At 41.8% G+C, this 18546-nt stretch overlaps 1 protein-coding gene across 2 annotated transcripts in view; it reads left to right on the top strand.

Moving 5' to 3' along the window:
• The window catches only part of SEPSECS (Sep (O-phosphoserine) tRNA:Sec (selenocysteine) tRNA synthase), a 41631-nt gene that overhangs the window by 2827 nt on the left and 20258 nt on the right, over positions 1-18546 (top strand). For both annotated transcript variants that reach the window (XM_081876366.1, XM_081876365.1), the window contains exons 2-6: positions 1491-1645; positions 6381-6499; positions 6597-6755; positions 7908-8061; positions 15539-15641. In XM_081876366.1, coding sequence (XP_081732492.1) covers positions 1491-1645; positions 6381-6499; positions 6597-6755; positions 7908-8061; positions 15539-15641 — 690 coding nt within the window. The remainder of the gene's footprint in view (positions 1-1490; positions 1646-6380; positions 6500-6596; positions 6756-7907; positions 8062-15538; positions 15642-18546) is intronic.

Below are 18546 nucleotides of genomic sequence, written 5' to 3'. Positions count from 1 at the left end.
CAAAGAAGAATGCCGGGAACTGTAGTTTTTTGAGGGTTCTGGGTCTTGTAGCTCTGTGAGTGGGCAGCTATAGTTTCTCAGGGCTCTTTGGGGGAAGTCATGTGCTTTAAATGCTTGTTGGGTGTTCTTAAAATGTCTGGTATGGGTCTGAGAATTGTCTACTCATAGAAGAAGAAGCACACTATAAACAGTGATGAGTTTTGTATCATATATATTTTGTGATTTTCCATACCTAGCCAGGCCCATCGAGATGCAGAGGAGGAAAGGCAGGAAGTAATAATGCCTTATTTTTGGCAGAAACCTTTGTTCTTCTGACGTGTTAGTTACATCTGTTAGGTCCGGCCAGCTTAATACGTAACCTAATACTATTGAGTAAGCATTCATAGAAAGTCCCACTGAATTTGTTTGCTTACTCTCTACCTACCTAAGACACTTTACTGAAGAAAATAACCTTGAATAATTTGCACAGTCTTTTTTCATCCTCAGAATAATGTGTGATCTACATATGCACACTCAATTGTGAACATAGCTTGAGATAGCTTCATCCTTCTGCTTCTGGACTAGGTTTCCCTGTTAGCTTTGAAATTCAAGGAAAAGTGGTAGCTATATTGCAGGCACGTCCAATAGGTGGATCGTGAACTACTGGTAGATCACTGGATGTGTGTGGTAAATCAGTGGCTCCCCTCAAAGAAGCTGTACAACTTTTGCTCCCCTAGAAAAAGCTCAATTTTTTTGCCTTGCATCCCCCAAACAGGGCTTTCCTTCCTTAAAAAAAGGAATTTTGACCTGAACCCCCCAAAAGGGGGTAGATCACTGCCAGCAGATCACAGTCTCTTGGGAGTTGGCCACCCCTGCTATATTGGAAATGGTGCCTCAGCTCAGACAGTCTTTCACTGTTTTCTAAACAACTAAACTAAACTAATCTAAACTGTAATTGAGATTGGATATGTGCACTCTTACCCCTCTTGCATGTGATTCCCCCCCCCCCCTTTTCTACGTTTTGCTTTAATTAAGCCTTGCGCTTTAGAGCTTACCAGGATTTGGGAAGAAATTGTCAATCCTGCTCAACTGTTTGTTTTTAGCCCCAATGAAGCTGTAACCCTAAACTGTGGTTATAATGAGCCATAGAAGGGAGTTCGAAATTTGCATTTGAGAGGGGGAAAGGAAGTGTGCCAATCTGCTGCATGTTCACCTCCAAACCATGGGGTACAGCACCAGAAGTGAGCCAATGTTGCAATCCTGCAAGGCAAATGGTGTGAGTTTGAACCCCTTGATATTTTTCTGCATGAAACTAAATGACAGTGGTGGGTTTAAAAAGAAGTTTCTTTGCAGTAATAGAGTACTTTTCAATTAAAAACATGTGGTTTTTTCAAGTTACAGTTTCATTTTTCCTTATTCTAGTTTAGCTTATCTAAGAAAATGAAACAACAACAATGTACTTTATGTATGTACTTTAACTGTACTGTATTTAATTGTACTGTTTTCTGAAGGGCAAATGTCCTGAAGATGGATGGGATGAAAGCACTATTGAACTTTTTCTCCATGAACTGGCAATTATGGACAGCAATAATTTCCTAGGCAACTGTGGTGTGGGTGAGAGGGAAGGAAGAGTGGCATCAGGGCTAGTAGCCCGCCGACATTACAGGTAAATATGGCATTTTTAATATGACAAGTGACTTATTTCTCTTTTTACCTGTTTTCCTCCCGTGAAGGAATGTACATAACTAGGTAACAACTAGATTTTATATTCCCCAAAATGAGGGCTCAGCCATTGTATTGCTATGTGTTTATGGGTGCTAGAATTTACCGGTAATTAAGGTTTGGGGTGTAAAAGCTAGTTTTCTTGGAGGTGATACCCAGTGTGTATCTAAGCCAGGGGTCTGCAAGGTTTACCGGTCATGGGCTGGATCACTCCCACGGAGATTATCCGTGGGCCAGACCAGCGCAGTGTGACACCGAAAATCATGTCTGCGCATGTCCGTGGCGCCAGAAATTGCTTCTGCGCATGCCCAGACGCTGAAAATCATGCCTGCGCAGAAGCGATTTTCAGCATCTGGACATGCGCAGATGTCCAGTATCTGCATGTGCGCAGACGCGATTTCCAGTGCCGCTCAGTGAGTCTGGTTTAGCAGTGTGCGGGTGACTCAGTGAGTGGGCGGCTCGGTTCGGGGGTGGCTCATGGGCCGGTAAAATGGTCTTCATGGGCCGCACGTTGCCAACCCCTGATCTAAGCCATGTGCTAGACCTCGTTAAGCCAAGTATAAAAGCTGACTAACTCAGATAATTTCCTTTTGAGGTGTTAGCCTAGGGATGAACCATTTAGGCAACACAAAGGATCGAAATTATATCTCACTTGGAAATGAGTGGGTTTCCTTCCTTCCTCAAAGAGGTTTAGTTTAAAAAACAATGCTGGTGTTTTCGGAAAGGTTAGAGTTTAGAATGGCAGTTAGGAGTTAAGCAACAGAGTTACTAAGCAGTGGACTGGGGAGAGAGCCAGAAAGCAGGATTCTGGTGTCTTAATCCAATACTGACTATGGAGAAGCCATAACCTCTTGCATTGTAATGCTGAAGATCCCTCTATGGTAGTCTTAGGTTGTAAATATGTGTGAATAAACCATATATCATAAGGACAACACAGCTTCTGCTGCTCCTCGTTGTTCAAAAGGAAACTCAGACCCTGGATAAGTGTAGCTGGTATTCCTGAAATCTGGAATCTTTCACTACTCAGAAGTAGGGGTAGCAGGTAACAGTATATTCCTTCTTCCCAGCATCCTTCGGTGCAGTCTGAAACCTCCATAGCACATAAGAGTCTTGTTTGAATGTTGACAACTTCCTCCCATGTTCCACCTTGAGCTCTTCAATCTTAGTTCCATTGTTTAACAACTGAAAATTCAAAAATCTTCACAACATTTTCTGACATTTTATTTGTTTAATAAGTACCAGTATCATCTTTAGAATGGTTCTTATGGGTTATGATAGCTAGCTCTACTTTTTTGCTGCTTTTTCAAGTTGCTTGGTTTTTTTTAATACAGATATTGTGTTTAAATCTCCTTTTTATTTTTAAAACAAACAGTGCAACAAACTCAGTACATATCGCATAACAAGAAGATTGGCACTTTAACCTGGTTTATTGGCCAATTCCAACGCTTACTAGAGTAGCAAATATATATGGAATGGGGTATACAGTGGTGCCTCGCAAGACGAAATTAATCCGTTCCGTGAGGCTCTTCGTATAGCGGTTTTTTCGTCTTGCGAAGCAAGCCCATTGACAGCTTAGCGGATTAGCGCTATTAGCGGTTTAGCGGCTTTTAGCGGATCAGCTGATAAGCGGCTTAGCGGCTTAGGAAAAGGGGGGGGAAGGAGGGGGGAAACCCGCAGGAACTCGCAAGACATTTTGTCTTGCGAAGCAAGCCCATAGGGAAATTCGTTTTGCGAAGCGCCTCCAAAACGGAAAACCCTTTCGTCTAGCGGGTTTTCCGTCTTGCGAGGCGTTCGTCTTGCGGGGCGCCACTGTACTAGTTTGCTTCACCATTACTTTCTCACGAAACATGGCGTCACACTGATGTTTGTTTTATTTAGATCATTAGTATACCACATTAGATTTTCTTTTTTAAAAAAAATCTTAAGCAGTTTACAGCATATCTTAAAATATTTGAAGTACAACATTACTGAATATCAGAATAGATTTTCAGATTTATTTATATACAAATTACAAATCGTATACAAAAATGCAATAGTAACCCACATTTAAAAACAACACAATCACTGTTGAAACAAAATATCCTCTTAAAGATTACAAAAAAAGAAGTAAAAATCAAATAGAAAAAAACATTAAAAATCCTGCATCTTATAAAACATTATTAGCAACTAAACAAAATCACTGAAGTAGAAGTTATACCCATGCTTTCCTTCATAGTAATGTCTCCTAAACACATCCTTAGTACTCTCTAACATACAGATCTCAGCCATTCACACCAACCGTATCCATAATGCAGGTATCTGTTGCAGACAGATAACAGTATTGCAGTTGTGTAACCCTGGTCCAGTTTGTGGATTGCAGGTAGAATCTCATTACGCTAACTTATGGGTTTGGGTTTGGGTTTTGTCCATTTGCAAATTTCTGAATTTGCTTATACTGTACATTTATAGCTTGATATTGTGTTATGAGCAGAAATAATTTTCATTATTCCAATATTCCCTTCATCCAAGGCAAAAGAGTTAAGGGTAGGATGTGAGATGCATACAGCACTTGGGGGATATATTCATGGTGCTTTTCGCACCATGTGTGCATTACTTAACAGAAGGTCAGCCAACTATAACAAGTAGGTGCAGCCTTCTGCTCAAGTACATCTTTCTTCCAACAGAGTTGGTTTCATCTTAAGGATATAAGGACAGGTATTTCAGTTTAACTGTGTACCTGTTCTCTGTCATCCTAAACGATAACAGTAGGTTCATGGTTCCTGAAAAGAGAGACCACAATTATAAAAAGGTCCTTTTCTCAGATGTCGTGTTCCTAATGCGAGTAGAATGCTTGTATGAGCAGGTTTTTATATCTTTTTGAACATATGAACCCCTGCTTGGTATGCTAAAAATGTGAAAATAATTTCTTTGCTGCTATGTTAACAAATATTAGCATAGTGAAATTGAATTTTTGGATGAAGAAATAAATGATGTATTCTTCTCTTCCACTTCAGCTTAATTAGTTTTACAGTGGAACATTTACCCTTCACCAGCACACTAATCAGAATTTCTTCTATCCCATATATTAAAACAAAAACATATTAAACATCAGTTACATGCATATATTGAATTATGGGAGTTGCATTTTTAAATGACCCTTATGACAGATTAATTGCGGCTAACATGAACAAAAGCCCATTAAAATTGATTTTATTCAAATGAAGCAGAGCTTATGGGCAAACTCAGCTTCTAAGAGCCTAAAGTCCCAGGTCATCTGGCACTCGATTGGGCTGTTGTATAATTTACAGCCAACACATTTTTAAATATAAGCTTACTTTGCTGCTCCAAACAGTATGCATTTGTTGTTCCAGCTGTCATTATAAGTGACACTCTGTCACTTACAATTATTCCAGTGTTGGAATAATTGTAAGTGAAAGAATGACAAAGAGCGCCAGGTTTTTTGGCATGCCCACTCCTTATATGTGGTTGCCACCTGCCCCTCACCTAAGTCTTCTGTGTGTGTTAAAGAAGTGGGGAGAATGGGATCAATATGTCTCCCTTCTTGGCTTAGCAGAAGGCAGAATCAATGCAGAGACCTATTTTGCTTCTGTCCTTGCAAGGAACCTCCATGTGAAATGGAACTACCCATCCTTTGCATTCAGGTCCTCTGGCATGCACAGAGGACTTCGACAGAGCTCAGAGTCTTGTCTTACCTTGCCCAGCTCCTTAAGGAAGGCAAACATTGGGTTGAGGGGCTTGTAATGTTTGGAATGTATTGAGGAACCATCAAAGGCAACTGCAAGAGCATCCTGTAGGAGAGGGAGACAGGGAACCTAGACAGTTTGTTTCATTCTGTGTCATGTAACCATGGAAGAAATATTGGCCACAGATCATGGTTAAGACAAAGAGACCTTAATCATAAACCTTGACTCAGCTGCCAATCCACTCTGTGCTGAAAGGACCGTCAAGTAGCAAAGTGAATGCAAACTCCTCTACTGGAGCCAGCATGTTCACATGGTGCAGGTAAACCAGAGTTTAGCATACCATGATAATGCAAACTAGGTCACTGGGGCCTTCCAGGGGCTCAGCATCCCCTCTTGTGTTTGCAGGGTAGGCAGCAGAACTGGCTAAATTGCCATCCTGCCATAGACAGCTGTTGGCTGCCTTCAAGTTGGTGGGTCGCAAGTTTTGTAGGTCTACATAGCGGTAGATACAATAACTGAATTTACAGTAAGCCACATAGGTACAGGTAAAGGGACCCCTGACCATTAGGTCCAGTCGTGACCGACTCTGTATTGGCCGAGGGAGCCGGCGTACAGTTTCTGGGTCATGTGGCCAGCATGACTAAGCCGCTTCTGGCGAACCAGAGCAGCGCACAGAAATACCGTTTACCTTCCTGCCGGAGCGGTACTTATTTATCTACTTGCACCGGCGTGCTTTCGAACTGCTAGGTGGGCAGGACCTGGGACCGAACAACGGAAGCTCACCCCATCGTGGGGATTCAAACTGCCGACCTTCTGATCGGCAAGCTCTAGGCTCTGTTGTTTAACCCACAGTGCCAAGTCACATATTTTGAAGTTAATGCCAGTACAATTCATGAAGTTGGTTCTCACTAAGTCACGGTGCAAAACTCTGTATCTGAGTATCTATTTTTCTGTTAAAAGTTGCATTTCCCTCCCAACCTTCTGTTTCGTTTCCAGGTTGATCCATGGGATTGGAAGGTCAGGCGATATTTCTGCTGTTCAGCCAAAAGCTGCAGGCTCCAGTCTCTTGAACAAACTTACTAATTCAGTTGCCTTGGATATCATAAAACTTGCCGGTAAGTGTGGAGCCAAGCGCATGTGTTCCTTTACAGGTACTTGCAATATTTTAAGAGCATTTGTTTTTCACATCTGATTTTTGTCTTTTACCTGCAGGTGTCAGGACAGCGAGTAGCTGCTTTGTGGTCCCCATGGCAACTGGCATGAGCCTGACGTTATGCTTCCTAACCTTGCGGCACAAGAGACCAAAAGCAAAATACATTATCTGGCCCCGCATAGACCAGAAATCCTGTTTCAAGTCAATGATCACTGCAGGTAAAAGGGTTTGTGTGGAGTGCTGGGGATTCTTGTTGCTTGCTTAGCACAAACTTTGAACATGTTGTTTGATTCTTGGTAAACCTCTCGCTGTTGATGCCTTCCTGGGACTGCAATGAAAGGGGAGAGCTTGTCAAATACCTTGCAATACATGACTAGAGGTTTTGTTTTTGTTTCTTGCATGATAGGTCGGAAATTGTGTAGGCCTGCAATATATATAACTTACTGGAAGCCTAAAACAAGCTATGATTTTAAGTAATTACTGTATATGCAAAATTCAGTTTCCTTCTCTTCTATAGTTTTCTGGCTTCCCAGTTATCTTTGAAACACACAGTCTCTTTTGTCCCTGGGTCCTGTGAGGATTTTTCTAAAGCCACACAAACCTTACACTTCTCGGCAGAAATCGTACTGATTTTCAATATTCTATTGCTCACCTATTTGAAGAGTGAGAATATGTGTGAACATTCTGTAGCATCCTAGCAGCTTGTCCAGAGGCTGATTAAGAACTTGCAGGCAAGCACCTGTGGTAGAGATCCACAAAATCTGCAATAGCTTCTAAGAAGGAAAATAGCCAATAAGCTCCTGAAAGGCTAACTTACAATAAGTTTGTGAATTTTTTGAGATTTACGTCAAGTGTGATGTATGCTGCCTCAACACCTTTGCTATATTCTGCAGCATTTCTTTTCAGAGTGTTCAAACCACTGTTGACACACTTAGAATATTATGTCCATCTTCCAGTTTTTTTTACTGGAAGCTGGATGTTTACTCCATCTTGCAGGACGTTTTTGCTAGCAATATTTTAAATTGAGTCTAGAGAGAGTAGCCCTGTCTGCTATATCTTATGTTTGAACATCAGGTCTTGCTCTTAATTTTAATTTTCCATGGGATATTGTATGGCGGGTGCCAGTGAGATAATTTCTTGGACTGATGGTGCAATACCAGTTTATTTACTGATATCCATAGTGGCTAATATTAAAGTTTAATACTAATTTTAATAGAATAGTCTCTGTAATTTTAAATAGAATAGTTGTCTCTGTAGTAAGCAATGAGAATAAAATCAAACAAAGGAGGCACACTGGGGACACAGTGAAGATTAAATTGTAGGAGAATCCAGGATGCCCACTCATACATTGTTTTTGTTGGCTGGACTAGGTTTTGAGCCCGTGGTGGTAGAAAATGTATTAGAAGGTGACGAGCTGCGTACAGACCTCAAGGCAGTGGAAGCTAAAATCCAGGATCTTGAGGCTGATAATATACTCTGTGTTCATTCTACCACATCATGTTTTGCTCCAAGGGTGCCTGACAGGTAAATAAAGCAACATGTAAACTATTGGTAGCTATAATTTATATTTGGCTTTGAGGGTAGTAATGATACTACTGCCTGTGATTGACTAAGTTTCCCTAATGTCCAAGAGCAGGCATAGGCAAGCTACAGCCCTCCAGATGTTTTGAGACTACAATTCCCATCATCACTGACCACTGGTCCTGTTAGCTAGGGATGATGGGAATTGTAGTTCCAAAACATCTGGAGGGCTGGAGTTTGCCTATGCCTGTCCACGAGGGATCAGATAATGGAGAAGGGTCTCTGGCTGTCGTTGGTTGAGCTTCTCATGTCCTAGAATGAGTCACCACAGGCAGAGGGACAGGAGGGCATAGAAAATAGAGAGACAGGATCATGAGCAGGCCTCAAACTAATGGAAGCATTGTAGGGGAGATAGGGATGGGAACTAGGAAAGAAAGACTGGGAATTGTCCAGAGCTGCGAGAAGGACCAAGGAACATACTTTATCGAGGAAGGAAAGTGGGGATAAAGTTGGCAGAAACAAGAGGTTCACATGGCCAGGAACTCAGGAAGGAGAATGTAATCGACACAGTCTGCCAGATATTTGATGGAGATCTATGACTGAGATACATTTTATGGTCTGGTTTTAAGCTGACTGTATCCTTGCTAGAGTAAGAGTTCAACCACAAGACTGGGGGAATCTCTTTGTACAGCTCTTACGATACTACTCTAGACTACAGGTAAGGAATTGTATGTTTGAATGCTCTCTTGTATTAAAGCGAAACCTCCTACACTTAAAAAACTAGCATTTTATAGGTAAGGTTCTGTTGTGCTGGCTTATTTGCGCAGAGAAATCTTAAATGTCAGAATATTTGCATGTTAGTATTCAACAATTCATGGAAAGACAGGAGGGAGTTCCTGATTAGGATATGAATATTACCAGGTGGAACAAAAGTCAGACAAACGATTTTTATCATACCTGCTTTAGATTAATGATCCTCCACAACTGTACTTTGGAGTAAAGTTATTCTTGCAAATTGCTTTTCCTGAGGGCCTCTAATTAGGATGGATATCATCTTTAGCTGCTGGAATTATTGATAGAAAAACAACTTCTTTAAGGTCTAATGTTTCTGCTACCTCTCTCCTGATGTTCATTTGATAAGCTTATAGGAAGTGTTGACTAACTGTGCAATCCTAACCGTGCCTACTCTGAAGTAAGTAAGCTCTGTTGAATTTAGTGGGGCTCACGCCCATGTATGTGGAACTAGGATTGCAGCCTAAGCCATTCCATTCCGAGCAGTTAAAACAAAGGTAATTAACAAAATTTTAAATTCCCTAAAAATGCATCACTATTCATTTTGTCAACTCTTCATCTGTGGTTGTCAGCAAAAATTTGTTTGGAACACTTCTGGACTCCACAAAATGTAACACTTCAAGTCTGCTTTTCTATTCAAAGATGAACCATATTCCAATTTTGTGGGCAAATGATTTGGGCTTGTGGATGGGAGACAAAGAGTCGGCTGAGAAACTAATAAATTGTGATTGCGGTTGCAGAGGGTAAGAAAATTTATCCTCTAAATTGGATTGTCTTTCAAGTAGTGGTGGTAAAAATGATCTGTAGTATAAACTGTGTAAATAACTTCCTTCATGCATGCAAATATGTATCTGCAGTTACGTAATGAGCACAGGCAAGAGTTTTACAGGTTTAGTGATTCCTATTAACACATTTACCACTGTCACATATTATAGCAATGGTCAAAAAAAGTATCTCCTAGCGTAAGATAGTCTTCCTCTCTATTTTTTAGACCTTTATCTTGCCTTACTTCTTCTTTTTTCTTCCTCGTTTCCATATGACCTTTTTGTATTTTTTTAATTCAGCTGTTTCAAAAATGGCAGATCCATAGGATTTTGCATCCTGTGATCTTAATCCAGAGTGTTCTGCATATTTGACCTAGCAATATATTATGGGGCAGATAGGATAGTAGTTTTAGACTGCGTCCAAGGAACTTCTGGGCTTTCACAGAAAGCTAGTGGAAGGGATATTCTCCAGCGAATGTATCAGTAATGACTGACAAGTTTCCCTGCAGAACAGCTTGTGTACCAGTACCCATCTTCTCCCACAGGACATGGGTGTGTGCGTGTCTGGTATGTCCAAAATTTCATGGCAGGCAAGCTAGGAAAGCATTTCCTAAAGGCGAAAAGTTTGAAGATTACTGATGTAGGGGAAAGATGATCAAGATCAACTGAAACAGCACACACACACACACACACACACACACACACACACACACCAGCATTGAACTGTTGGATTGTGACCTCAGTGTCAAGTAGTAGCTGGAATTTGCAGTCCTCCTCTGGAAGTCTTTGCATTTAGAAATATAAAAAGGTAAAGGGACCCCTGACCATTAGGTCCAGTCGTGACTGACTCTGGGGTTGCTGCGCTCATCTTGCTTTATTGGCCGAGGGAGCTGGTGTACAGCTTTCGGGTCATGTGGCCAGCATGACTAAGCCGCTTATGGCGAATCAGAGCAGCGCACGGAAATGCCGTTTCCCTTCCTGCCGGAGCGGTACCTATTTATCTACTTGCACTTTGACATGCTTTTGAACTGCTAGGTTGGCAGGAGCAGGGACCGAGCAACGGGAGCTCACCCTGTCGCGGGGATTCAAACCGCCAACCTTCTGATCAGCAAGTCCTAGGCTCTGTGGTTTAACCCACAGTGCCACCTGTGTCCCTTCTTTAGAAATATAGTCACATATAAAAGTTGAACTTCTGAGTAAGAATCTTTTTTTCCCTTTACTGTAAATTAGTTTCGGCTAGACTGAATTGGTTTTTTAAATATAGTGTTGATTTATTGATTTAATAAACATTTGTACAAGTATGTGGTAAAAGGATATAAAGTTGGTCTAATAATTCTGTCTTTGTGCCGTGAATGTTGTCTAAACCGAGTTGGAAAAAAATTCTGAATCGAACCAGGGATGTGAAAATAAAAATAACCTAATCTCAGGCCATTGCAATTTGCCGTTCATTTCTCTGCCGCCAGCTTTGTAGTCCGGTCCATTGTTGTGCGCTTTCTCATTCCTGAAACTATGAATTTAAAATATTCAATGGCATTTGAAGGGCCTTTTTTTATTAAAGGACTGCTGTCAACCCCTGAAGGTCACACATTTATCTTTTCAATGGGATTGCCCCCATTGCTGCAACCTCAGAAAATATATTTCAACTTTGCTATAACATTTTGTCTAGGTATCAGATGAAATGGCATTTTCCTTTTATAACTTTTATGTGGTCATTTCTTGCAGCACTATTCCTTTGCATGTAAAGACTATTTGAACTCCCATGTTAGGGACCCCTGCCCGAGGAAAGTGCAGGCATAATTGTATTCCTTCCTCCAAAGTTTCATACTTCATATAATTATTTCTCGGGAGCACCTGTCTCCTCAGCCAGCTCACTTGTTCTACCCTTAGACTGCAATCCTACACTCACTTACTTAGGAGCAAGCCCCACTGAACTCTTATTTCTCGGTAAGCATGTATAAGATCACACAGTTACAATGCAAACCAAACCAGAGATAGGTGTGCACATTGATTTGAATGGTTCTAAATGCACCTTCCTTGTTGATTGGATTGCGACCTGTTTTTCTAGCTGTTGTTCTAAACCAGAGAGATGGCAAATGCCCATATTCTTAAACTACTATATTCTGCCAAAATTCAGTAGCCAGATCGACCTGACTCCACAACTGGATATCATCAGCAATGTCTAGGCAACACGATGACCATATACATACGCAATAGACAATCTTTATAGAATTCTAGAATTCTCAAAGTCTCAAATGAAAATACCCACAATGGCTTTTTAAACACACTGTGTCGTAACTGAGCAAATACTTTTATCACGACTTCATGTCACCTTTGTTAGGACCACCATGAATAAAATTGTTTTGAGGGCTGGATTTGACTCAGGATTGCTAGCTAGGCAGCCCTGTTTGTAAACAGTGAACTGGGCCTTTGCATTATGTATGCAACAGGCTTAAGAAAGGTAGAGAGGGAAAGGAGAGAAAGAGAGATGCCTCTCTTAAAAACATTGCTGTAGCTCTTATGTGGCACATCCCAGTTCAGTCACTGAGATCATCTGGCAAAGCAATGTTTCAGAACCTCAGCTGGCTTCACCTGGAAGTTGGGCATTTAGTATTGCTGGTCCCACACTGTGCAATTCTATTATAGCAGAGATTCAGCTGTCATTCTCACCGCTAATTTTCAGGTAGCTTTTGAAGACGTTTTTATGCCAGCACGCCCGTTCAGTTTTTAAAACATTTTCAATATGAGCCACTCATTTCTATGCTTATTTTCTATTGTTTTAATAGTGCTTTATGTTTTATTGTACTTGCAAATACTATATAACACCACCTTGCTTTCTGTGTGGGTAGTGGTGGTCTATAAATATTTTTATAAACAAATTAAAGGAGGTACATATCTATATAGGGACACGGGTGGCGCTGTGGTCTAAACCACAGAGCCTAGGGTTTGCCGATCGGAAGGTCGGCGGTTCGAATCCCCGCAATGGAGTGAGCTCCCGTTGTTCAGTCCCAGGTCCTGCCCACCTAGCAGTTCGAAAGCCCGTCCAAGTGCAAGTAGATAAATAGGTACCACTGTGGCGGGAAGGTAAACGCCATTTCCATGCACTGCTCTGGTTCACCAGAAGCGGCTTAGTCATGCTGGCCACATGACCCGGAAGCTGTCTGTGGACAAACGCCGGCTCCCTTGGCCTATAGAGCAAGATAAGCGCTGCAACCCCAGAGTCCGCGACTGGACCTAAAGGTCAGGGTACCTTTACCTTTATCTTTTACATATCTATATAAAATAAAGCACACAGCAGATGGTTTTAAAACATTCTTTTCCTCCCGCATTTCACTTTAAATACATTTGAGAGTGGCTCTTTGAATCTCTTTGAACTCTGGCATCTCTTGCTGTTCAGAGCTCCTGCAACCAAGAGCAAAAGTAATTGAGGTTCCTGCAAGGAGGACATCCTAGTCTATAACATCAAACTTAACGATTGCTGCCTGAACTCCCAGACCATTAAATGTTGAGGAGAGTGGTGGTTCAGTTGCTATGCAGCAGCCTACCTTGCATTGGTTTCTGAAGCAGGGCGTGCTTAGTAAATGGGCTGTAACATTTTTAAAAACAATCATATTTGGAATGGTTTCACTTGGGGTTGGCACTGGTTTGTAGGCAAGCACTGATCACCCCACACTTTGGGAAAAGGAGGAGGAGGGAGCAGGCATGTGAACCCTGCAGCTTGTGTCTGCTCATTGTTAAACTGCCATCATACTGCAGTTTGGCATTATGTCTGAATATTATTAGGCTACAGTGAGCTTCATAGCTGAATGAGGATTTGACCCCAAGCCTCTCTGATACATGTTCAACATGCTATCTACTGCACCAGTATTTCCCAGGCTTATAATAATCGTGTATCCTTTTTGAGACTTTAGTCGTATTGGTGTACCTCTTTTTGGACAATGATAATTTGGGGGGTAGTTTTCATAATACTATTTTATCTCTGATAGATAGATAGAGAGTGTGTGTGTGGCTGTGTACCATTTGAAACCTTTTCTTCTACCCCCCACTGGTACTTTAAATAATAACCTGACTTTTGCAGTTCAGGCTTCATATTCCTCCACTTGCTTCACTACAGTAGTAAAGACCTACTTCAGAATAGAGTGAACTTTGGATTAGTTGCTTGTGCACATAGATTACCAGCTCATTTAAACTAAGGCTGTAGGAAGAGAATGATAATTTTAATTGCTGCCAAATTAACTTGGATTGGATTTATAGCTCAGAGGCACAATTTTTCATCTCTTGGGCCAGGGTGGATTAAAAATGGATGATTTTATATAAATGGATTTTTGAATAAATGAAATTATACCAAGTGCTCCCTAAAATAACTCTGTTTTAAGTTGTATCTGAGTTTGAAAAAGCCATTAGAATCTACATTTATATTCTCTTAAAACCAGATCCGTTATCCCCCTGCTAAATATATTACATTGAACCTAAGCCTGATTTCCTATGTTAAAGAATGAATGAGAAGCAAAAAAAAAGTGTCATGAAGTTGAGCATTACACAGATGACATAATAGGTTATGAGTCATATTAATTATTGTGAACATTGTACATATGTAGGCAGTCCAGTAGACAGGATGTTATAGCGGTATACTGATCTTGGTAGCGCTGCAGCTGTACAGTGAATCAGACAAAAAAATTGGGACTTCCATTTTCTCTCCTTCTCCTGTGTAGAGGGCTCCCAGGGGGCTGGAGGGGTCAGGAGAAGAAGCTCCTATGGAACTGCATGATTGGATATGGCCCTTAATTTCATAGCTGCTCCCGTAACTACACCTAGATTCTGTAGTATAAAAACATGGGAGCTGCACCCTAAGATCTTTGGGTACTGTTCAAGTATTTTAGCTGTTCTAGCATTCAATTAGTAGGCATACTTTCCCCCTGCCCCCCAAAATGCCCTAATCAGAAAGTTGGATTTTTTTGGTTTAAATCATTTCAATATGTCCTGAACTATTTAATTTTCACAACAGACTTTATATCAGGCATAGGCAGACTCGGCCTTCCAGATGTTTTGGGACTACAATTCCCATCATCCCTAGCTAACAGGACCAGTGGTCAGGGATGATGGGAGCTGTAGTCCCAAAACATCTGGAGGGCTGAGTTTGCCTATGCCTGCTTTATATGTTTGGTCCCCATTGAAGTCGAAATCTAGATAGATGGGAAGGTTGTGATTTAAAAAGAAATTCAACGCCTCTAAATAATTACAACTATGTTTTCCACTATAGTGGTACCTTGGTTGTTGAATGGCTTGGCTCCCGAACAAATCAGCTCCCGAACGCCGCAAACCCAGAAGTGAGTGTTCCGGTTTGTGAACGTTTTTCAGAAGCCAAATGTCTTCCGCAGCTTCCAATTGAATGCAGGAAGCTTCTGCACTCAATCGGAAGCCGCTCCTTGGTTTTTGAACGGCTCCGGGTGTCAAACGGACTCCCGGAACGGATTAAATTCGACAACGAAGGTACCACTGTATTGGACCGTAAAATAAGTGCTTTTTAAACTGAATTCTTAGTCCAAATACACATTAGAAAAATAGATAAGAATGCAACTTTAGCTAACGTCTAAATAACTCTTGAACTAATACCATAGTCTAAGGGCTTTGGTCTCAAACAGCATGAAACTTAGGAAGTTGCAAAAGCTTTTGGTGATATGCTCTTCTGTTCAAAGTCAATGCCAAATATGTCACCAGGTTTCCATAATCCCCTTGTAGGTTATGCAGCTATTTGAACTGTTTGAACTGTTTCTATCCCATCTTAAGCAGTAGGAGGCTAACTGAGATACTCGGCTTTGTTTCCCTTACGTTTCCTTTTAATTTATTTCAGTCTTTCCTCCCAGGTTCCTTCTATTACTTTTCTGTCCTTGACTGTGTTTGCCCAAATGTCAATTTTATATTTGCAGATTGGAAGAATTAGCCGAGATTTGTGCAAGATACGACATCCCCCACATTGTCAATAATGCATATGGAGTCCAGTCCTCCAAATGTATGCATCTCATTCAGCAGGTAAGGGGCATTTACCTTTATCTTGGACGTTGTGTCTCTAGATTAACTAGAGTTTTACACCAGACTTTGAAACTTGGAGCTTTCTAGCTGGCAATACTGTGTTTCCCTCTCTTATTTATCTATAATAATAATAATAATTTATTATTTATACCCCACCCATCTGGCTGGGTTTCCCCAGCCACTCTGGGTGGCTTCCAACAAAATATTAAAATACAGTAGTCCATCAAACATTAAAAGCTTCCCTAAGCAGGGCTGCCTTCAGATGTCTTCTAAAAGTCTGATAGTTGTTATTCTCTTTGACATCTGGTGGGAGGGCGTTCCACAGGGCCGGTGCCACTATACTTACCTTAATCTATACTTAACTCTCTTACTAATCCGCAAATTTTCCTGAGAGAATGGGAGTGGAAGGAGCAGGGACAATAGCTGATAAAGAGAAGATAAACTCAGAATGTGGGGTGGTAATTCCGCGATCCACACCAGTTTTCTCAGCCTTCTGAATTCTGAATTGTCAGAGCCTGACTTGTGTGAGGAGAGTAAAAGGCTCTTGACCTGGATGGGTTAAGAGTGCTCAACAGAAAAGGAGCTGTCATGGTATTTAAAAGCGAATAGGGAAATTAAATTTCAAGCACACAGCTTTGGGAGAATATGCTGTGCAAGGACTAGATAGTGCGGTGGCTAAGGAAATGAGTTGTGAGCCAGGACATACCTGATGCAAGCCTAGGAAAGCTACAACCTCTCTTTCTCTTACTTGTTTATTTTTTGCAAAATTTATATACTGCTTGATTGTAAGGAAACCTCGATAAGTGGTTTACAAAAATATGAAATAAAACGTTAACATTTCAATAAAAAGGTTATATAAAAAGTATTCAGACAGTGCCCATTCCACAGAGTTAGTCCAGGAGGATGCCATAGTCAGTTGTATTGAAGGCCACAGAGAGACCAAGAAGCAGGAGCAACGTCACACTCGGTTCTGTCCCACTCTCGGTAAAGGTCATCCATTAGGACAACTAAGGTTGACTCAGCCCCATGGCCAGGCCTGAACCTAGTTTGGAATGGATCTAAACCTAGTTTGGAATGGATTTTTTTTTTTTTTTGTAAAGTATTGCACTTGGGCAAAAAAAATGAGAGGCACAAATACAAGATGGGTGACACCTGGCTTGAGAGCAGTACATGTGAAAAGGATCTAGGAGTCTTGGTTGACCACAAACTTGACATGAGCCAACAGTGTGACGCGGCAGCTAAAAAAGCCAATGCAATTCTGGGCTGCATCAATAGGAGTATTGCATCTAGATCAAGGGAAGTAATAGTGCCACTGTATTCTGCTCTGGTCAGACCTCACCTGGAGTACTGTGTCCAGTTCTGGGCACCACAGTTCAAGAAGGACACTGACAAACTGGAACGGGTCCAGAGGAGGGCAACCAAAATGGTCAAAGGCTTGGAAACGATGCCTTATGAAGAACGGCTAAGGGAGCTGGGCATGTTTAGCCTGGAGAAGAGGAGGTTAAGGGGTGATATGATAGCCATGTTCAAATATATAAAAGGATGTCACATAGAGGAGGGAGAAAGGTTGTTTTCTGCTGCTCCAGAGAAGCGGACACGGAGCAATGGTTCCAAACTACAAGAAAAAAGATTCCACCTAAACATTAGGAAGAACTTCCTGACAGTAAGAGCTGTTCGACAATGGAATTTGCTGCCAAGGAGTGTGGTGGTGTCTCCTTCTTTGGAGGTCTTTAAGCAGAGGCTTGACAACCATATGTCAGGAGTGCTCTGATGGTGTTTCCTGCTTGGCAGGGGGTTGGACTCGATGGCCCTTGTGGTCTCTTCCAACTCTAGGATTCTATGATTCTATGATTCTAAACAATCTGTGTCATCGAAGAATGCCTGCAGCTGCTCCTACCCCCCAGTCTTTTCCACGGCCTTCCCCAAGTAAAGGAGTATTTGCAGCTGGTCAATAGTTAATCCACTCCAAGGGGTACAGGGCTGGTTTATTCAGGAGAGGCTGTACCACCCCATCTCTTTCAAGGTAGCAGGTACAACACCCCCTTCCACAATGAAGCTGTAAGCACATTCTGATCCAACCCACTCTTCTAGAATTAGAAAGCCAGGGTAGACGGGCTCAGAGGACATGTAGCTGGGGATATAGCTGAAAGCCCCTTGTCCACGTCAGCTGACTGCATAAGGCGAAACCGATCCCACAACACATCACGGACGGTGGCATTGGATACTTCATCTGCGACTGTGACAACCGCAGAGTCAAGGTCACTCTGAAGTCAAGCAACTTTATCCTCAAAGTGTGCAGCCAGTTGGTCACAGCAAGTCCTCAAATGCTCTAGTAAGTAACTGTCTAAAATAACTCCACCAGTCGGCCACAGTGCAGGCTGCAAAATGAGTCTTCTACACTGCATGATTAGGTGCACTAACCAGGGTTTGTTTGGGTGCAGAGCAAGTCTTGCGCCACTTGAAGGCAGCCCTGATTAGGGAAGTTTTTAATATTTAATGCTGTATTGTTTTTAACACTCGATTGGAAGCCGCCCAGAGTAGCTGGGGAAACTCAGCCAGATGGGTGGGGTATAAATAATAAATTATTATTATTATTATTTGCTTCATCCGGCTTGCTTCATATCCTGAAGCTGCCTAGAATACCAAGGAGCCAATGTTCAGGAGCGATTGTGTCAACCGTATTTCATCTCACCATTCCATCGCAAAACCAGGGCTTCTACAGGATCATCAGCTTTCTCCACTGGAAGACACCCTCCCCCCCCCCCCAGAATATTTGGGAATCCCCAGTTTCCTGAATCAGTCTCCTGGGGGATGGGGCATCTGAATGGGCCCCCACCCTTGCAGGGAGGAATTGCTGCTACCAGCCCAAGCTTTGTACATGCATGCATGCACCTGCAGTATGATG

Source organism: Podarcis erhardii (genome assembly GCF_964252035.2).
Source record: "Podarcis erhardii genome assembly, chromosome: 9".
NCBI lineage: Eukaryota > Metazoa > Chordata > Lepidosauria > Squamata > Lacertidae > Podarcis > Podarcis erhardii.
The sequence above is the reverse complement of the archived record's forward strand: the minus strand, read 5'-3'. Positions and strand labels throughout refer to the sequence as shown.